Source organism: Canis aureus, chromosome 7 (genome assembly GCF_053574225.1).
Source record: "Canis aureus isolate CA01 chromosome 7, VMU_Caureus_v.1.0, whole genome shotgun sequence".
Classification (NCBI taxonomy): Eukaryota; Metazoa; Chordata; class Mammalia; order Carnivora; family Canidae; genus Canis; species Canis aureus.
This window is the reverse complement of record NC_135617.1, coordinates 54,778,974-54,801,579: the sequence shown is the minus strand read 5'-3', so window position 1 is coordinate 54,801,579 and position 22,606 is coordinate 54,778,974. Positions and strand designations below refer to the sequence as shown.

The 22,606-nt window shown below is 36.4% G+C and overlaps 2 protein-coding genes across 3 annotated transcripts in view; both read right to left on the bottom strand.

Annotated features, from left to right (window-relative positions):
* Positions 1-264: 264 nt before the first annotated feature.
* On the bottom strand, positions 265-2,859 carry DEFB113 (defensin beta 113). The gene is made up of 2 exons (XM_077902640.1): positions 1,154-2,859; positions 265-455 (listed from the first exon to the last, which is right to left on the bottom strand). The coding sequence occupies exons 1-2, from the start codon at positions 1,359-1,361 to the stop codon at positions 265-267; spliced, it is 399 nt and encodes a 132-aa protein (XP_077758766.1). The 5' UTR covers positions 1,362-2,859.
* A 13,384-nt stretch (positions 2,860-16,243) lies between these two features.
* LOC144317397 (beta-defensin 110) overlaps positions 16,244-22,606 on the bottom strand; it is a 29,990-nt gene continuing 23,627 nt past the window's right edge. Inside the window, exons 2-4 of one of the 2 annotated variants that reach the window (XR_013383402.1) lie at positions 22,321-22,477; positions 18,782-18,846; positions 16,244-16,380 (exon numbers count right to left, since the gene is read on the bottom strand). The gene's annotated coding sequence lies outside the window, so the exon portion shown is untranslated. The remainder of the gene's footprint in view (positions 16,381-18,781; positions 18,847-22,320; positions 22,478-22,606) is intronic. The other variant, XM_077903701.1, reaches the window with a different exon arrangement.

Sequence of the window (22,606 nt, the reverse complement as noted above, 5' to 3'; positions counted from 1 at the left end):
AGGTAAATGGAAATATTAAAAATGAAAGGTGCTTATGATGTGGGAAGAGGAGAACTCTTGCCAATTTAGAAAATAAGTTACTACTCTTCTTTACATCTCTTGTACTAACCCAACATTAACCTCACTAGCTACATTGATATAGTTGTGTAATCCAGGAGGGAAGAAGAAACTCACTTGAAAATAGATTGATAAAAAATAAAAAGTTCATTTTTATTAATACTAATGTTACAATTTAGTGTTATATAGTATAGAAGAACTTATAATTTACAGTATATCACCTGTAAAATTGATAGATTTAGAGACTGGCTTTTGGTATTCCCGTACAACACAGCATGGTTCAGTACTGCAGTAATTATATATGTATTCCCAAGAGTTGCATGAAGACTTGCAAGCTCCACGAACAAGGTAACATTCTCTTTTTCTCCCTGCATCTTCTTTTGTTTTTTTCTGTGAAACTAGGAGAAAGTATCTATAATCATAAATCCAGATTTAATCCCCTTGCATAGATAAGTGGATAGATAATAGACAGATAAGCATATAAGATTGTTTGAAGTATACAGTTAAGCCACTTTGTTTCTAAAATCATGTTCAGGCAACTATATAAAAAAGTTCACATTTTATCCCCTATGAGTTGTGACAATATACTTTTTATCCGACAATATTTCCTATGCCACTAGCTTTTTAAAAAATAAAATATCATTAAATCTCTAATCTGTGCATGCTTCTTTAAGAGTAAAGAGGAAAAAAATGTGGAAAAACAATCTACCTGCTTTGTGTTCTAAATAACCATTCACCTCCAACACCCCTTTTCCCCCACAAATTACTGGACTAGCTGTAGAAAGCTTAATATAGACAACTATAGATTCAGCTCATTAAATTACACTTAGAGAAGACAGTAGGTATGTAAGAAATCATAGTCTCTTTAAACAAAATAAACAGCATTTAATTCTACATCCTGGGCATTTTTTTTCCCTTTATCTTCTCAACTATCAGTTCCACTCATTTCTTCTTTCATGCAAAATAGAATGAATTGCATTATAAGTTCATGTGGAGTCTCCTAACAACAATTTAATTGTTTGATTTTTTTTCCAGAGTAATGCACTTATAAAAAACATTTTGCTCTTCCCTCCTTTTTCATAATAGCAAATATTACCTGATGGACCACAAGACACAGTGAGAACAAAGATCAGGAAAATACAAAGTATCTTCATTGCTGATATTGTTGAGGTAGACTTCAAAATGTCTGAGAGTTGTGCTATTTCTTGATTAAAAAAAAAAAGATGAACTCTTGTTTTTATAGCTTTCTCAGGGTAATTACTATTCTGATTAATGCTGCCTTTCAAGATTGAGCACATATTCATGCATTGTGTAATAGCAACAAACAGAATAGAGGACTTAGTTCTGTTATGACTTCAACTAGCCAGATGTGAACTCATTTTCAGTTATACAAGCAAGTAATAGGGTGAAAGTCTTTTTAGGGATCCCTGGGTTGCTCAGTGGTTTGGCACCTGCCTTCAGCCCAGGGAGTGATCCTGGAGTCCAGGGATCAAGTCCCGCGTCAGGCTCCCTGCATGGAGCCTGCTTCTCCCTCTGCCTGTGTCTCTGCCTCTCTCTCTCTCTCTGTGTCTCTCATGAATAAATAAATAAAATCTTTTTTTAAAAAAAGAAAGAAAGTCTTTTTAAATTTTTAATTGGAAACATATAATTGAAAGCATAAAATTTTCTATATTTTCAGTCTCATGTTTTCTTGAGCAACTATTATACACAGGCAGCGTTTTAAGCACTTTATATAGATTAACTAGCTTTATCTTCATTACAAATTTATGAAGTAAATTTCAGCTGAGGAAATTGTGGCACAGAGGGGTTATGTAATTGCCTCAAATCAGACTTGTAGTAACTGGTAAAGCAGAGGTGGACTCCATGCTAATGTGATGCCACTTATCTTCCACTTTCTTCACGTTCATAACTGAATAAAAGGGTGTTTATCATGTGAAATTATCCTCTGTATACATGGCCGGAACCAGGCAGTTTCTGGGAAGCAATTCTTCTACAGAAAGATAATATTTCTAAAACACAGTTTTGATACTGTTACATTAAGAGTTACTATCATGCTGCTATAAGAAAATCGGTATAATTCTTGACATATAATGACTTATTCATAGAACTATCTCATTCATAGGGGAAAGCAGTGTGTTAAAAGTTGAAAGAAACACTGGATTTAGATACAGAAAACTAATCTTGGCATCACGGTCTTCTGTTTTACTAGTTGTATGTTTGAGAGAAAATATTCACTGACTGAGCCTCAGGATTCTCTCTTTGAAGGCAGGATTGGCAGAAGCAGCCAACTTCAGAAGTTTAAGGTAAGAATTAAATAGACACCATAGCTGAAAAGAGATTTATAAGTAATTATCACATAAATACAAATACTTCTGCTGGGTGTGAAAAGTCCAAAAAGATATATCCTTACAAATTAATGATTTATGTTCTAATTCCTTCTGTCATTGAGGAAAAACAAATTAAAAGGATATTCTATAATCTGGGTTTTAAAGGCAGTAATCTAGTTTTGTTAATTCTCTCTTCATTTCTTATCCAAAAAGTGCTTATATATAGGCACATCATGGAAATTCTATTTTTCTCAATATCCTCTTTCTAAAAACACCAAAAAAAAATTTTTAAACTGCCGTAATTTTACTAAGACCTATTGTATTTAAGCAGAGCAAAATAACAGATACAAAAAATACAATAGAAAGTTAATAGGCATGGCGTTAGCATAACGGTGGCATGAATAAGATGACAACCTAGGACAAAATGGCCCAGTTTTGCTTCAGCGCAGCTATGTCCATTCCACCTGTCTTAAAATAAGACCCTCCCACCAAGCTGGAATATCAGCATATCTGAATAACATATAAACATGGTCATTGTACCAATATTTTATTAGTAGTGAGTAGTAGTAGCAGTAGTAGTAGTAGTAGTGATTAGGTAGATGTGTTTCACACTGCCATAATGTGGCATGATTGTAAGCAACTGGCTCTTCATCAATTCTTTTATGTGTAAATTGGACGGTCGTCTTTTCTCTGTTTGCTAAAATATGAGGTAGTAACTAGTGACATCTAAATCACACAGAACAAGGATAAGGATTTGAGTGATTATCATCCCAATTCTAGCCAGGAAGTGACAGAAGTAGAATCAAAGTAGATGCACAGGAGAGAATTTGCTAATTTATTGCTTAAAATAGATATATTAGGGCTAATTTGAGAGAGATCCAGATTCTAGATTTCTACCAATAATTTTTTCAAAAGAGGAAAAGACAGAGACAAAGTGTGGGGAAAGGACAAAAATGAGATTGTAAGTAGTGATTAAGAAAAATAAAAGATATAGAGGATTTTTTTAAAGGTGAGAAAATTGACCTCATTTTCTTGCTCACAGAAAATGGCAAGATGAGTGGGCCCAAAATATTTCTACTTGAGTGAGAATTTTGAATTCTTAGATGAAAAAAAGTTTTTTAATTTCTTTTTACAAGGTTAGATGATTATAGTTAATAATTCTACAATTCAAAGCCACAGGTAAGGACCCTTGAAGTTGGCTGTTCTTGGTGAAGAGAGCATGGCTAAGCTTTAGGGATATGGGGTTGATTTATGCCTATCATGCTTTTCCAGGGCAATGCCTATATGTTGAGAATGCCAGAAAAGAGTATGATGTTAAGAAGACAGATGAAAGAAGGAAGGAAGGAAGGAAGGAAGGAAGGAAGGAAGGAAGGAAGGAAGGAAGGAAGGAAGGGGAATGTTATTCTGTTAAAGGGGTTTCTAGTAAAAACTGGATACTTTTCTGCATAAACCCTTGATTTGTTGATCTGGCACTGGATCTCAGCTTGCATAGTCCAGGAAATAAGAGCCTAAAAAAAAACACCAGTCTCTTGCATTATGAAACTATGATGCCATATCCATTCTTTGCTTTTCACTACCAGGTGGCATGCATTATTTTACCCTTCCCTCTAAAAAATTGTATATTTTAGTTCACTGTTGGCTTCAAAGCTTTACGTTTAAAGAATCCATTATGGGACTAATTTTATCACAACAGTGGCAGACTGGCACTTTTTGGAAATTTTCAGATTCATCAGAATCATAAAATCTTTTTACAGATGAGAACAATGAGGATTACAGTATTAAGAAAAAAAAAGATTGCATAGATGTCAGTGGCTAGAATTTCTGCTACAGTTCCTATTTCTTTCTGCTATAAAAAGTATTTATGCAAGCTCTAATAATTATTGATGGTTCATCTTTTTACAAGCGATGAGCCCCAGAAGCTCCACTTTTCTGTCCTTCCAGATCCTGCTTCACCTGGGAAACATCTATTAAATACTTATTATGTGCAAGGCACTGTTCTAAGTAACTTAGAGGTATAGTGTGTTTAAATTTCATGAAAGCCCTAGGAAGCAGGAATAATATTTAGCCCCATTTTCATACACAAGGAAACTGATACATAGAGATTTAAGCAAGTTACTTACTTAAAATAACAAAGTCAACCACTGGCTGGTAAGTGGTGAAACTGAATTTGAACTTGGTCTGTTGTTGGAGCCCACATTCTTAACCATTGTTATTACTACATGTTCTAGTCCCCTGGAATACTTATTTTAGACTTACAGGGGAATTTATATAATATAATGATGAAAATGGGGTTTCCAAGGTAAAAGAAATATTACAATTCATTTATTTTCACCCTTCATTTTTGCAGCTTAAGGACACTCTGAAAGCAGAAACTTCATAGAGAAAACACTCTGAGGAGATTATTTTAAGGAGAATCTACAGAAAACTTGGAGAAGAGCAGAAACTGATCTTTCCTTTCATCCTAAAAAATATCTTTCCAGTCCAGTCTTAGTCTTCCTTCACATTCTAAGGGGTAGGGGAGACCACTGCATGTTATGTATTCTCACTGAGAATGGGTCAAAAACAAGTTCTCATGCGGAACTCTGGTGCAATGTTTAGCTATTGTTCTATGTTAAGCCATATATAGGTGTCAAAGATAATGATATAAACCTTAAATTTTATTTATTTTTTTGAAGTTTTTATTCAAATTCCAGTTAGTTGACGTACAGTGTAATATTAGTTTCAGGTGTACAATATAGTGTTTCAATACTTCCATACAACACCCGATGATCATCACAAGTGCACTCCTTAGTTCCCATCATCTATTACACCCACTCACCCCACCTCCCCTCTGGTGACCATCAGTTTGTTCTCTATACTTGAGTCCTAAATCTTAAATTTTATTTTATTTTTTAAAGATTTATTTATGTATTCATGAAACACACACACACACACAGAGGCAGAGACATAGGCAGAGGAAGAAGCAGGCTCCATGCAGGGAGCTCGATGTGGGACTCGATCCCAGGACTCCAGAATCACACTCTGAATCAGAGCAGATGCCCAACTACTGAGCTACCCAGGCATCCCTAAATCTTAAATTTTAAACCAACCTTAAAGATAACTATTAGAGTGTATGGTCTTGTGGATAATGGTATCCAATGTCTATTGGCTTGTGTGCTTTGTCTTGATCTGCAGAACAAATTTATAGTTTACAAAATGTATGTTTTATACCATCTCATTTCTAATGAGTCATCTTTTTAAAAAATTACACATAAAAGAATTGATGAAGAGCCAGTTGCTTACAATCATGCCACATTATGACAGTGTGAAACACATCTACCTAATCACTACTACTACTACTACTACTACTACTACTACTGCTGCTACTACTACTCACTACTAATAAAATATTGGTACAATGGCCATGTTTATATGTTATTCAGTTCCTGGAATTAATCTCTTCCAGTGTATAAGATGATGTCTACCACCCACACTTTCTTTTTCTTGTTTTTTAAATATCTATTTATTTATTTGAGAGAGAGCAGAAGCAGGAGGGGCAGAGAGAGAGAGAATCTGAAGCATACTACACACTAAGTGCAGGGCCTGATGTGGAGCTCAATCTCACAGACCTGAGATCAGGACCTGAGCCAAAACCAATAGTTATTCACTCAACTGACTGCACCCATACTTTTAACAGTGTCCTTGAGCTTAAGGTTATAGATGTTGGGTATAAGTGAGGCTTGGGTGATAGGAAAGAGGAAGGGAAGGTAAAGGAAAGAAATATTGAAATGTACAGATTAGTAAATATTGAGAGAGATAATATAAAACAAAGCCATAGTGAAGTAAGTAGGGCCTATTGCAGTTTTACCTTTCTACACAGTGATAAAGAAATATTAGTCTGAAACTATGTCCAGCAGTCACTGTTTAGTAGATGCTTAAGCAATATTTAATGAAAACACATTTTTTGTTGTTGTTGTTACTGATGCCTACTTCTAATATCTTTGCTTGTTAGACTGTCACTTAAGTTAGTGGCTACAAAACGATGGCATTCTGTAACTGTCAAGCTTATTACTTTCTCCTATTATGTATCAGTGAGCTATCTTACACAAAGAAAACCCATGTAGTGATCAAAGTATTACATTTTAATTTCAAAAATAGAGTATCGATTATCTGCTGTGATACATTATTGTTTGCTTCATCTTTTTACATCTGAGTGAATTTTAAAGTGTGGGTTATAAATTCAATAGCCATTAATATTTATTTCACATATTTTGCATACAATCCACTTCTCCGTGTCAATTCTAATTTTACTCAGATGAAGACTATTTCCTCACTGAACACATGTTACTTTAAACTCATCCGACTGTAATGTTCTCTTTTGTTCAGAAGGATTTTGGTTGTATGTGTGTGTGTGTGTATGTGCATGTGTTATGTATTGATATGTGATATTTAGGACTCATTATTAAGTATTTCAATCACATCTTTCAAGCCCTTCACCTTTTTACCCAGAATCACAGTTTATTTGTCTTATTCTAATCTCTGGTCTCTGCTGTTCACATATCATCGTATCAGAGATTTTTGAAGGCTTTTTTGGTGTCTATTCCAATAATATTGACCCTTACTTCTTTCCAGTTTTGTAAGTGTGCGTTCCTCATTTGTTTTATTTAAAATGAACTTGGTTCATTATTGGCTTGTTTTATGATTTACTCATATATTGTGGTGTGATTACCATTACTATTACTACTGTCATTAACTTCTCACTGGAATATGAACTCCATGGGGGTGGAGATTTTGACAGCTATCATGGAATTTAGATAGCCATTGAATGTATATTACTGAATGGGAATTGAAATGATGTTATATTTACTGAATGGAGATTGAAATAAAATTATAGTAGCAATTGTAGTATCTGTCATTTATCTATTTAAAAACATTTTGGAAAATGGCACTTCTAAGAAAGTGAATGCCAGAATACACAATTCAGTTTCTAATCCTAGGGGATGAGAGACTGATTCACAAAGAGTTTTTATCGGGGATCCCTGGGTGGCTCAGCGGTTTAGCGTCTGCCTTCGGTCCAGGGTGTGATCCTGGAGTCCCAGGATCAAGTCCCACATCGGGCTCCCTGCATGGAGCCTGCTTCTCCCTCTGCCTGTGTCTCTGCCTTTCTCTCTCAGTCTGTGTCTCTCATGAATAAATAAATAAAATATTTAAAAATAAACCAAAGAGTTTTTATCCATTTCTTCCCTTATGGAGTATGAAAGATGATGAGGGGAACTAATGTTTTGTCTTCCCAAGCTTTAAAAAGTAATTGTGGTTTACCCCTGCACCTACAGCTTGCATAAAAAGCCATGAGAGAAATGTTCTGAAAAAGTAGGTAGACCATGTAGAAAGTATATCCTTTACAACTGTACTTTCTATTTTATTTTTCACATTTAGCAAAAGGCTTAGTTCTCACTAGGTCCCCAATAAATAATAGTGAGTATGTACTGAACATTTACTAAATATGAGTTAAGGCCTGAACACTTATAATTTAATTTTTTTTGCTTGTTTGTTTTTTAAAGATTTTATTTGTTTATTCATGAAAGACACAGAGAGGCAGAGACATGGGCAGAGGGAGAAGCAGATTTCCTGAGGGGAGCTAGTTGTTGAACACAATCCGAGGACGCCAGGATCATGACCTGAGTGAAGGCAGATGCTCAATCACAGAGCCATCCAGGTGCCCCAACACTTTTTATTTATGATCTCAGTAAAACATAACAGCAACCTTACAAAGTCATTATACTATCATCATTTCACAATGAGGCAAAAGAGGCTTATTCTGTAATACTCTGTTAAAGTCCCTGTACTATTAATTTCCATTGCTGACATTAGACCCCAAAAGCAGTGTAATTCTTGAACCTAAATTCCTACCTGCTACACTAGAATCAATGAATTTGTAAATGAACAAACTGAGAGGCAAAACTGTTTTTTTCTTTTTTCTTTCTTTCTTTTTTAAAGATTTTATTTATTCATGAGACACAGAGAGAGAGAGAGAGAGATGCAGAGACACAGAAGCAGAGGAAGAAGCAGAATCCATGCAGGGAGCCCAATGTGGGACTTGATCCTGGGTCTCCAGGATCACACCCTGGACCAAAGGCAGGTGCTAAACCACTGAGCCACCCAGGGATCCCCCAAAACTCAGTTTCTTAAATTCTTTATGCCTCTGTTTACAGCATGAAACAAAAGCTATTAACCCATAGTAAATGGTAGATGACTGACTGAACCTAAAAATAAAAAGCTAACTCATGTCTAGAAATAGCAGAAGGATTAGATGAATCAATGGTTCTCTGTCAGCATTTTTAGAATCATTGGGATAATTAAAAACAAAACAAAACAAAACAAAACAAAAAACCAGCCCACACTCCTGGGCACCATCCCTGAATAGTCCCATTCCGTTATTTAGGGATGTGGTTCAGAGATTTGCACTTTTAAACAAATCCACTCAATTTTTTCCTATGCTTACCTAGATCTGATACCACTGATTTATGTACACTCTGTTTTTATCGGAGTGAACTCATCCACATCATTTCTGCCCTTTGTCCCGTCAGCCTCATCACTGCCCTTGGTCTATTTAAGTCCTTCCTGGAATGCAGAATGAAGCATAATGTTCTCCCACCAAGCCCAGAAGAACATGAATACCCCAGGATGGGTATGTTCAAGCCCTCTATTGAAGCAGTGTCATAGTGTAGACAGACGGACCCGAGTGTGAATGCCATTAACTACTTTCTGGCCATGTGGCCCTTATGCAAAGGGTGTTTCCCCTCAGAATGGAAACATTCTGAATCTCAGCTTCATTAGGAAATTGGGAATAAAATTAGTTACCTGCATACATGATAGGAAGATAAATGACAAAGTTTAATACTTAATGTGACCTAAAGTAATGTTCCTTCCCTTTGCTTTCCTGCCCTCTATGTTTTACTGTGCTCCAGGAATTTAATACAAGGTCATATAATGAGAATTTATTTTAGAAGCTGAAACCGAACTGAAGAGTATAGAAAGCTGATCAAATGTATGCTCACATTCTTTGCAAAATGATTCACAGACTCTCAGAAATGAAGAAAACAAGATTTATAAAGCATTTCTCAAGTCCATTCAATACAGTTCTCTACTTCTGGATATCCATACCCCTGACTAATCACATCCACCTGGTACCTCTTGATTAGACTGGCTGATTTTTAGAAGTCGAACATTGCTATTCTTTCACAGGAGCAAAACCTGGCATTACAGTTCAGCCATGCTTTTATTAAGTGATCTTTTTTAGATCCATTTTCCTTATCTATAAATTGGTGATTTTAATATCAAACTTATTGGCTTCTATTGCATGTCAGATGAGACAATGCACGAACCTGACAAAGATGCTCATTAAAAATTTTAAAAATGACAGAATTCTTATTATGTATTGGTACAACTCACGACTCGAGGATAAGGCATTAGGCAAGATAAGCATGGTCACAACTATAGTTGGTACTTAATTTTCATATTGAATTGTTTCATAAAATCCAAGAATGTTAGGGAAGAGAGACTATCAAGAGAAGCACTATAATAAGTGATCAAGGATGAATTCTACGGGGGATCCCTGAATGGCTCAGTGATTTAGCACCTGTCTTCAGCCCAGGGCGTGATCCTGGAGTCCCAGGATGGAGTCCCACATCAGGTTCCCCACAGGAACCTACTTCTCCCTCTGCCTGTGTCTCTGCCTCTCTCTGTGTGTGTCTCTAATGCATAAATAAATAAAATAAAATCTTTAAAAAAAAGGATGAATTCTACTGTCCTGAGAAATGAGTGGCCAAAAAAAGGGGTCCCTTACAGAGATACAAAGTTTGATATTTTAACAGCATAATGTGTGTGAGGAACAAAAACAGGCCAATGAGCTGAGTTCAGTGAGCTATGGCACACATGGCAGGGGAGTGGTCAAGGAGTGGGAGGGGATTGGTCCCTGCAGCTTTTTAAGCCACAATGAAGTGATGGATTTTATTATATGTTTCCTAGAAGCTATTTAAGAGTTCATGAGTTCACTTTGGCTCCTGGTAGAACTGCTTAGAAGGAAGCAGGAAGAGGGCCAGGGAGGGAGGTAATTTTGGAGACTCTTTCAGTGGTCTGTCAGGACAAGATACTGCCCTACATAAAGTGTCTCTGTTAGCTGCCTATCCATTGCTCTCCTTGCACTTTACTTTCCCTACATTTTGCTCAATTTTCCTCACTGGAAACCTACCTAAACTCCTACCTCTTAGATCTATCTGACCACAGATAAGGAGAGCCTGTGCCTGACATTTAAACCTATTGCCAGGTCACTGACCATTGAGAAGTCTGTCCTCTCCTCCTTGCTTCCGGTCATACGAGGGGGAGGGTTTGGACTCCCTGTGCTTTCTTAAGGAACAATCCGACAAGATGGCATATTGAGCCATGAGGGAGTTTAGAGCAGAAAGTTTTCCTTTTATCTTATGATATATGTGCACTTTAAGGGAGCTTGATACCCACAATGATATTGCCACCTAACACACAGGAAAAAAACAAACATCTTCCTACCTTGATAGAAGCGCGAACTCTTCTCACTGTAGCATCCCAGGTGTTCTCTCTTTAATTCCCAGGCCGAATTCATAGATTTTCAGGATAATTTGAAGGTTTTCTAGGTAATTTGGTGAGGACAGGTGATTTGGAGACCCTGCTCTTCCGCCATCTTGCCCCTCCTCCCATCAGGGAAATACAGATCAAAACCACAGTGAGATCCCACCTCACACCAGTGAGAATGGGGCAAATTAACAAGGCAGGAAACCACAAATGTTGGGGAGGATGCGGAGAAAAGGGAACCCTCTTACGCTGTTGGTGGGAATGTGAACTGGTGCAGCCACTCTGGAAAACTGTGTGGAGGTTCCTCAAAGAGTTAAAAATAGACCTGCCCTACGACCCAGCAATTGCACTGCTGGGGATTTACCCCAAAGATTCAGATGCAATGAAACGCCGGGACACCTGCACCCCGATGTTTACAGCAGCAATGTCCGCAATAGCCAAACTGTGGAAGGAGCCTCGGTGTCCATCGAAAGATGAATGGATAAAGAAGATGTGGTTTATGTATACAATGGAATATTACTCAGCTATTAGAAATGACAAATACCCACCATTTGCTTCAACGTGGATGGAACTGGAGGGTATTATGCTGAGTGAAGTAAGTCAGTCGGAGAAGGACAAACATTATATGTTCTCATTCATTTGGGGAATATAAATAATAGTGAAAGGGAATATAAGGGAAGGGAGAAGAAATGTGTGGGAAATATCAGAAAGGGAGACAGAACGTAAAGACTGCTAACTCTGGGAAACAAACTAGGGGTGGTAGAAGGGGAGGAGGGCGGGGGGGTGGGAGTGATTGGGTGACGGGCACTGGGGGTTATTCTGTATGTTGGTAAATTGAACACCAATAAAAAAAAAAGATAAACCTGTAAGTTAGCGAAAATAAAAAAGTAAAACAAACAAACAAACAAACAGACAAACAGAAGCTTCCCCTCCAACCTCTACCACCCACCCCAGGAAAAATTGCAGCTTAGCTGAGAGATGAGAATAAATGCTTGAGAGGAAAGAGAGGGAAAAGAAAAAAGAGGAAGAGAGCCGGAGGGAATAACATAGAAACTGACTGTTAGATGAATGCAGTTCTGATGTGTTGTTAAGATCGTATTTCTTGAACTTGAATGTGCATGTGAATGCCCTGGATTCTTATTGAAAAGAAGGTTCTATTTCAGTAGATATGGGACAGGGCAGAGATGTTCCATTACTGATAAGCTCTCTTGTGATCTAAATGCTCTAGATCCATAGTGCACACGGAGCCTGGAGGCCCTGGTTCATGTTTTTGAGCAGGCACTTATTTGCAGGTCTGGGCTGCTGGTCCTCCCTCACATAGTCATCCTGTAAGGAAAACTCCCCTGGGTATGGTGACATCCACAGAGCAGAGGGACACTGGTGCAATGACTATTCTTCATTTATCATCAGGATTTGTTTGTATAGTAGTGAAAGTTGAAACAAAGGCAAGAATATCAACATTAGTTTTGCTCAGACAGTTTTTAGGAAAATGAAATTCTCCAGTTTATCTCTCTCCTCCAGTCAGTGGAGTGAGTACAGTTTAGAGGGGAAGAAAATCAACTGGGGAAGGGTTGAGATCTCTTCAGCTTGTCTCCTTATAAGCTGCAAAGGAAAACCCTTAACAAGAATGGGTAGTGGGAAAGATATTACCAGTGAAAATAAAACAGTGATTTAAATTTAGGTTTCTATTTCAGGTGAGAGTTAAAGATATTAAAAGATAAAGGATTACTTTTTTTTTAATTTTTATTTTTTAAGAGATTTTATTATTTATTTGGGGCCGGGGAGGGGTTCAGGGAGAGGGAGAAACAGACTCCCCCCTGAGCAGGGTGCCTGACCTGGGGCTTGGGGCCCAGGACCCTGGGATCACGATCTAAGTTGAAGGCAGATGCTTAACTGGCTGAGCCATCCAGGCACCCAAGGATTACTATTTTGACCATCATCTTTCGGCTAGCTCCCAAAAGCTTCCAATCTTAATGTTCTTAGTCACAAGTTTAGCCCCGTCCTGCTGAATTAATCGTGGACTCTTTATAAGCCCTGTTACTGTATTTGTTTGGTTCATACATAGTAATCTGGATCCAACTCCAAGAATGCCAGATCACTGACCGTTGAGAAGTCTGTCCTCTCCGTCAATAGGCTTCAAGGAAAAATTCCAATAAATATATTACTCTTACTTGTGGGAATGTGTGCCAAAAAGAAGGAAAATGTTAGAAATAAATTCTCATGGCAGGTGCAGTTTCTTAAAGCAAGAAACAATGAGATTATACATATGAAGCTCTCTAGAGTTTGGGAGGAGAGACATACCCATATTTCTAGCTCACTCATGTGGTTCCTAGTTTAGTTTACTGAATCTTAAAAGACTATTGAATCTGTGGCTTATTGAGAAGGACTATAGCTGAAAAACCTCTCCAACATACCTCAGAAAAACTAAAGAGAACCTTCATGTGTCCTTTAAAGCTTAGTGGTTTTCAAGGATGTTCAGTTTGTTAATGATTCCTCACTAATCTCCTGGGTAGTTGTTTTAAGTGTCTGACCTCTGAATTTCCAGTTTTCATTGAGAAAACATTATTACCCTTGTTCTTTTAAACTATCTTCCCAGCTAACATAGTTATCTGTGGAAATTGAAACTGTGTGGGTGATACTTGGACAACCCGTCTCTGAGTCACAGACATTGTACTTTAGGACATCGGCCCACAGGTCTCCTCTGTCCTCTGCAGAGTGCTTCTGTGGCTTCTGTGTTCTGCTTGATGGATGATATGTTCTTTGAAGTGGCTAGCCACTCTTCGCCACCTTGTGAGTGTACTTAAACTCATCTGTCTGCTCACGGCCCTGATATTCATCGCGGATTCAATGATTTTGCACTTTGTCATCCTCTCAGATCGGGTGGGGGGAGCACCTCTCTTCACTGTTTCTGTTGCTACCATTGCTGTTCTAGCTGAAAGTCTATGGTCTTCTTTCCTGACCAGTTTAATGCCTCATGTTTCAAGGTCCCCAAATGGGATATCTTTATTTCCCACATATCCCCAGTGTGACAACTATAATGTTTCATGTTATCACTATTATAAATAGTGTTTTTCTGATTCTCTGCCTTGCATAGAACTATGACCACATCTCTCACAACACCAAGGCCATTGCTGGTTAGTTGTACTTTCCCCAGCTTCACCCCACATTGGACTCCCTCGTGTCTGGCCTTTATCACTCTAGCTTTTGGTTTCCTCTTTCATCTAGCGTGTAAAGTTAGTTCATTCTGATGAACACAATTGGAATATTAATAATCTTAAAATTGTACTTTGTCTAAAATTTCTAGCTAGCCAATAAGGGTTCTAAATTCTTTCTCTGTCTGACACGTTACCAGAACCAGAAATCTCTGAGCATTTTAAAATTTTTATTTATTTATTTAATTTTTTAAAGTATGACTTTGCCCAATGATATGAAGTCTCAAACATACATGTGAAAAGGAAATCTATTTAAAAGCCAGGACATTTACATGCAACAGTTCTGAAAAAGATAAGAAAACTTTGGAATTTTCTTATCACCTAACATGGAGCAGAAGTCAAAGTAAAAATAATTAATATTCTTCTCTGAGTTGGTTTGTTAGTAAAACTGAATGTCATTATCTTAATAATTTGCATTTAATCTTTGAAAGATTATGCGACTTGGCCTTTGAACTGGTGTCTTTCAGCTCTTGAAGATATGATGCCTACTCTTGACTGATCTCATCACTGTAGATGGGAACTGAATACAACACCCAATATCTGTAGGCTGTCTGCCAAGACACACATGTATAGACACAAACGTACATGTTGCGAAAAGTCATCAAAAGTTTTTCTCCACTCTGGTCTAAATTATTATTCTCAAGAAAGAATATACCTCTCAAAATAGCTCAAGAAAAAGAAAAGAATATATATATATTTAAAGATTTATTTATTTATGTTAGACAGAGTGTGAGTAGAAGGAGTGGCAGAGAGGGAAGGAGAGAGAGAATCCTCAGACTCCCTGCTGAGAACAGAGCCCAACACAGGGCTCCATCCCATGACTCTGAGATCATGACTGAGAAGAATTCAAGAATCAGACACATAACCAACTGAGCCAACAGATGCCCCAAACAAGAATATATTTGAAGGTTGAAAAAACGTCAGATGTAAATTCAGCAAAAGCTAGTTTTGAGAAGAGGCAACAAGAATGGTGGTCTTGTATTTCAGTCATTTCTTTTTACCAGCTCCCCTATTCTACAGGTTCACTTGTTCCATTCCATTATCCTCTGTCTCACAACTGGCTCCCTTATATCCTCAGTGCTCAGGTACTATCATATCATCCCAAACTTGATTTGACATAAACCTTCAATGAATATGTTCAACACTCATTGCAATATCCCTCTTCTTCCCCCCTATATAGAAGCTACATAAATCACATATCTTGAGTCAAATAAAAGATGTACAGTTACAGTAAAGAAACAAAAATTATCTCCAGTGAGAAATTAGATAATTAAAATGTGATTTAATGTGAGTATTGCTTTTTACATTTATCGAGTGATTGCTATGTACATTTATTGAGTGATTTCAGGCACTGAAATTGGAAAATGAAATTTTCCAATTTATTATCATTTTATATATATGAAAACCAAAATGTAGACAAGTTAAGTTACATGCTCAAAGTAACATAACTAGCAACAATAACATTCAGCTAGCTCCCAGACCATCTGTCTCCAGGGGTGTGACATAAAGACCTATATTCCAAATACTTTGCCTACAAGTAAAACAAGATGGTATCAATCAAAACATGTACATGTAAGGGTGAAATTGTCTATGAAGCAGAACCACATGAGACAAAAACTAATCATATATGTATATATGTATATATATATACACACACACACTCCTACCTAGTAGAGTAAACTTATATGGGATATGAAAACCTCAGGCCTTCATTCCAATGCTAGTTAACATACAAACCCCTCATCTAATTCCAACTATCCTTATTCTTTGTGCATAAGAAAAATTCCTCATAACTTCGCTTCCCATGTAAATTGCCTACAGGGAAAATACGCATTTGCCAGGCCAACACAAGGGATCAATAAGCCCAAGGATATAATTTCTTATTATAGATACAAAATTAATATATTGTATTAAACCGTTTAGGCTAAAATTGCCAGTGAGTATCCTAAATCTGATGCACTTTATGGCACCTGAAAAATAGACCTTGTGGTAAAACAAAGGTTCAAAGAGAGCCATGGTGAAACTGTGCAAGGTAATGGTTGATTTTGAAGATCTCTCTGAAAGCAACCTGCTTGACAACAGCTCCAGCTTGGCAGCCAAAGGGTGAGAAGTACTAAAATGCTTGATGTGGGTCCTGTGTTTTGCCTCCTGTGACACTGAAGCACATTTGATCACCATGCAGGCTCTCCAGGGCATGACTAGGAAAAATCAGAAAGAAAACATAGAGAAAAAAATGAAGAGGACTTTTGGCCAGTCATGGACACTGAACTCATACCAGGAAGATAATGGTTTCCTTTCACAACATTTTAAACAATTCATATTTGCCAAAATGTGACCTGAATCTGGGCAGTCTTGTGTTTTTACATCTGCGTATGTATGTGTTTGTGGGACTGGAGGGATCAAAGTATGTTTTCTATCACCCAATATCATTCTTGTGTGTATGTATGTGTGTGTGCGTGTGTCACACAGTTGCTAGTATTACATCCTTTGGAGCACTGAATCCATCCTTTCATTACCTTGCCACTCTTTTTAGATTAGACTCTCAAATCCCTAAACTAAATAATTTAGAAATAAAAGTGTAAATGTTATCTTAGAAGTGATTTTTTTAATGGAATCACAAATATGAAAAAAACAAAACTGTGGAGACAATAAAGGGAATAGTTGTAGCTAAGGGTTAGTGGGAAGGAAAGGAACAAATAGGCAGAGTGTAAAGGATTTTTAGGATAGTGGAACTATTCTGTATGATACTATAATGGTGAATACATGTCATTATACATTTGTCAAAACCCATACAATGCACAACCCCATGTGAACTTTAATGTAAACCATGCACTTTGTGTGATAATAGTGTGTCAGTGTAGATTTGTAGATTGTAACAAATATACCACTCTAGTGCTGATGTTGATGGAAGAAGCTTGTTGTGCATGTGTTGGGTTAGGGGGCATATGGTAACTTTATTTATTTTCTGCTCAATTTTGTTGGACTTAAAACTGTTTTAAATGTAAATTTCATTTCTAAAATTATAATCATAAATACTAATTATGACATTTTTAATTTAAATAAGAAATGTATTTCTGTTTCCTTATTTTAAAAGTGAGAAAACTAAAATCTAGAGAAGTCTAAAAAACAATTTTTCAAATTACTGTGGAAATAACAATATCTCCAAAGTGTTTTCAGTTATTATATGTCTTTCTTATTATCCTCCAACATCCTTCAAGTGAAATCTCCAAGTTATAGGTTTTGTTTGAAAATCACAGACATCCAACTCAAAGTAGCTTAAGTATTAATATATAAATGTAGACTTTAATGAATCTCATACAAACCCAACTGAACCAAACAAAAGAGGAAAGCCAAATGTGGGGATTGCTCTAAGAAAAACTATAATGGGATTCATTCACAGTAATCTTTCTCAGTAATTCTCATATCTACTTCTCTCCATATTGGCTTCCTATTGGTCTTCTAGCCTATCAGAGAGTTGGGGAATGGGGAGGGTTATTTTGTTAGTAGAAGCACCAAAATCACTTTATTATGGAAGTGTGATTACAAAGGAAGGTGTTAATAATTTCAGGTAAAGACTGATTGGACCACGGTGGTCAGAGGTTGAACTTTTAATATTACTATGGCTAAAAGCAAGATTTGTAAGAAAATGTTGACCCTGAGGCTAGAATGATGGGACACATTCCCCCAAAGTGCAAGTACAGCATGGACACAGCACTAGAGAACTTGTTGCAAATGTAACAAATAAAGAAATTGATGTCTATCATAGGTAAAAAGAATTATTCTCCTCATTTTATACATGACGGAAACAGACAGAAATAATACTCATGTGTTTTTCCATATATGAGAAAATTTAAACACAAACATTTTATTTGATGTTAATTATACTTTAATAAAGGTTTTAAAAATGTTTAAAAACACATAAAAACTTAAATTTCCAGGGGTGCCTGAGTGGCTCAGTTGGTTAAGGGTCCAACTCTTGGTTTTGGGTCAGGTCATGATCTCTGGGTCACAGGATCAAGCCCCACTTTGGGTTCTGAGCTCAGCCTGGAATCTTTTTTAATATTTTATTTTATTATTTTTTTTAAAAACTATTTATTTATTAATGAGAGAGAGAGAGTGCGGCAGAGGGAGAAGCAGGCTCCATGCAGGGAGTCTGCCGTGGGACTCGATCCCAGGTCTCCAAGATCAGGCCCTGGGCTGAAAGTGGCGCTAAACCACTGAGCCACCAAGGCTGCCCAAGTATGGAATCTTCTTGAGATTCTCTCTCTCGCGCGCGCTCTCTCTCGCTCGCTCTCGCTCTCTCGCTCTCCCTTTCTCTCTTAAATAAATAATAAAGAAATATATCTTTTAAAAAAACAAACCTTAAATTTCCAGTCTAGACATAGAGAAGCTACTGCCACTAAGAAATTTAGTTAACCAACATAAATACCAAAAATCCAATAACAATGCTCAATGGAAGTTAAAAGAAAAAAAACAAAACAAAAACAAAACAAAAAACAAACAAAAAAGTTCAATAGCATCAAGCATAAGGCATTTAAGACATAAGACATAAGACATCAGATATAAGGTATTTAAGAAAATTAGAATGACCAAGAAAACCTGTGCTTCTAATTATCTTCAGGAGATGCTTTGCAGATATGTCTCAGTGGTAGAGGACAACTAGCCTGGCAAAGAAGAGCAAAGAAATGAATTAGAAGATCGTCCAAAAGATCAGTTTTCTTTCCTAAATGTTAGCATTTATGCTCTCACATTTAATTTTAATCCCTTCGTAAGCATAGTTTTAAAATGATTTATAAACCGTATGCTTACTTTATTGAAAACACCACATCTTCCAAGATAGTCTATATTATTTGGCATTATGTATGACTGCTCCTCCTGAAAATACCTTTCTTAATTCTAACTTTATTTCAATTATAACTATTTAAAACTCCCTATCTTTTTCTTTTCCATGTTGTGTTCTTAAATATGAGTACTCCTCTAGATAGGGTCTTTGAATCTTCATTATTTATGTAGGCATCCAGGTATCAATTCACTTATTCTATAAAATGGTATCAAGTATCTACCCTTGGCCAATCTCTATGCCAGACTCTAGGAGTACCCGATAATTGAAACACATGTGAAGCTCCTTCCCCTCAAATATCACCTCCTCTATGAAGTCTTCCGTGACCACTCTAAGAAAAGTTATAATCTCTCCTGTCCTCTCACAGCATCTATATGCGTAACTCATCTGGTATATATAGCATTCTACCATAAAAGGGGATTTCTCTAAGTAAAATCTTCTATCTTTATTGGGGAGAATATTTCTTAAGCATATCCTTCAAATCCAAAATTCAAATTTTTGTCATTTTATTTTGACAAGGTAAAGGTTTCACTAACTAAACGAAGATAAACAGCCAAGGAAGACCTTATTGAAGCCTGCAGCAACAGAGGAGAGAAAGTGAACTCAATTCCAATGAAACAAAATGCAAGAAGACTCTTAAGGTCTGGTGTGACCAAGTAGAAAAGCACTAAGGGATGACATGGGTGAAAAGGTTGATCACTGAGCTACCTTGAGCATAGCAAGTTATCCCTGAGTTTGCCAATGCTTTCCTCTGTGATTAGGCCATCTGTATTTGATAACTGGCACTCATTGAAGTTAGGCTTTTAGCCTCTCACAGAGACTGAGAGACAGGAGTGTTATGTCCTTTGAAATGTATATTTCAAAGGGATGATTCTCAGGTCCTTGAGAAAGATATTTCTGGTACTACTGAGGAGAAGCTGGAAGATTTACATATATTTCAAAGGAACAGAGAAAGAATTTACAATTGAAAGTTTTCTAAAGTAAATTCAATAAGAAAAGTGAGGTCAGGGGCCTTTTGTCAGGAAGAAATCCGTCTGAAGTTTAGTCAAAGCTGAGAGGAACATGAAAGCTATCTTGATCACATTCCTTTGGTTGACCATTACATCATCCTTTGAAGCAGCAAGAAAATCAGCATTGCCATTTCAACACAACTACTATATTTTGTGTCCAAAGTATAATCATATCAATGATTACATTTTTATAAAAGTTTTAAAGACAAAAAAGTAAAAAAAAAACTTTTATAAAAATAAATAAGAACAATTGAGAAAGTAGAAAAAAATAACATACACTGATTGAGTGTCCCTTTACTTAGTTTAGGTTAAGCAACACCCATTGACAAACCATAAATATGCGAGACAGAATTCTAATTTCCTTATCTAAAATTTCTCTCTATATTTTCCTATTGCCTATATCTTCTCCAAAGAAAGATATGTTACTTGACATGTTTATTCTCCTACTGGACTATATGTCAAGAGTTCTTGAAGTTTGATCCAACTTAGTAAAACATTAAATGATCATGATTTTGCTTCAAAATGCAATAGTTAAGAACATTTTTAGGCAATGGCCAGCAAATTTTCTGTGCATTATAACCAAGTCTGAAGGCATGTTAAATACATATGGCTGGGCTCCACCTCCAGGGTTTCTGATTTAGTATATCTAAGGCCTAAGAATTAGTATGTCTAGCATATTCTCAGGTAATGCTAAAACAGATGCTTCACAGATCACGTTTTGCACCTGAAAACTTTACTGATTCTTTTCTGTATGGGGACAAGCAAGTAAATTTTGTAAAGGGCAAATATTTGAGGCTTTGTTGCCAAGAGGCGAAATCAAGGATATTTTGTAGTAACTTAATAGAGAGAAAACAATTTTCCAAATATTTTAACTGACAAAAATTCAATAGATAGTAAGAATGATTGCATATAAATTTTATTGGGTGGAGGATATAGATCTAATAAGGAGAGTGGGATAACATTTTCTTAATTGATGTTTGAAGTTAGCAGTTCCTATCATAAAATCAATTAATAATGTCATCTATATTTACATCAAGTACTTACTAGCCTATTCTCATAGGCCATACAAGAAGAAGGTATTGGTTTGGCCCATGAACTATAGTTTGCTAACCTTGGCAGTACAGTAACATTAAAAAACAAATCACAGAGTGATAAGTAGATAGTTAAACATAAGGGGGTATTTTGAGAATAAAACTCTCCAAAGTACAGGTTAGAGAAGTGAGATCCAAAGTGATGAAAAAGACTTGCCTAAGGATTCTTTATAACAAATTTGTAACCTATAAAATTAAAACTAAAAGGTAAGACTTCATCTTCAACTGTAAAGAACTTGAATCAGTTACATATTGTTACTGGTAAAAAAAAAATCAGAATCAGCCCATAGGAGGAAAATCAATACATCCCTGGGAAACACTCATTTAACAGTTATTAATTGAACATATACCAGAGGTTTTTCAAGGGGTTGGTGGTATATCAGGGCACATACTAAGAAGTCTAGGTCATGAACCACAGTAAAAATTGAAATAAAAAATTACTTGAGCACTTGTATTTATGTATAGTACTTAAACAGTGCATGTTTGGTAACACAACCAATTTGGAGACATATCCCCTAGTTGAAGAAGTCTTACTAAGAAATATTTCTTTGAGGTAATACAGTCAGTATTCACAGAATCAGTTTCACTTACAGTTAGAAAGGTAATACAGATAATATTCAGAGAAGTCATTAATGGACATGATATCCCTGAAGTATCCGAAAGAGAATACTAAATTAGTATTCCTCTTAGTAGAAATGAATAAACTGGCAATAAACAATAATAAATAAAAGAAACAGGCAAATTGATCTTTATCGAACTGTAAACTATTGCCATGGATGAATATATGCTGCTAAATATTACAGCCAAAATTTTCTCCAACTACAGTGTCCAGCAAGATTAGACTATAGAGTGTAGTAATGGAATTAATGTAATGATCCTTTGACTCCTAGAATATTATAATTCAAGATACAAAGTAATTACGTCCACAATTTGGAAGTATAAATATTTCTATAAACATGTCTATATTACCTCATGGAATTCTGACCCTATAGAATACAATGCTTATTTATTTATTTATTTATTTATTTATTTATTTATTTATTTTAAAGATTTTGGTTTTTTATTGGAGATAGAGTGAGAGAGATTACAAGCAGGGGAGAAGGGCAGAGGGAGAAACAGACATCCCACTGAGCGGGGAGCTGGATGTGGGACTCAATCCCATGACCCTGGGGATCATGACCTGAGACAGGTGCTTACCTGAGTGACTCACCCAAGTGCCCAAGGATGCTTTGAAAAAGAAAAGACAATCTTCACAGTAGACGATTTCTTAGTAGAAAATAATTAAAAGATATTCCTTCTCATATCTTGTGTTGTTAAAATGAAGGAACCGATAATTCTTACCTCCTGGGACTTGCTAAGTATGAGAAAAGTTTAATTCTTGTTAGTGGTATCTTCAAAAAACTTGGAGTCAGCGAAAGTACTGCACTTTCACAAAGACAATGCTATTTCTCTAGACATATCAGTCTAGAAACATTGTGTCTTG

Coding starts and splice junctions, on each gene's coding strand:
- DEFB113 (XM_077902640.1), bottom strand. CDS start 1,361: ATGAATATGTGCTCAATCTTGAAAGGCAGCATTAATCAGAATAGTAAT. Junction 456..1,153: donor TGTGTCTTGTGGTCCATCAG/GTAATATTTGCT, acceptor ACTTTCTCCTAG/TTTCACAGAAAAAAACAAAA.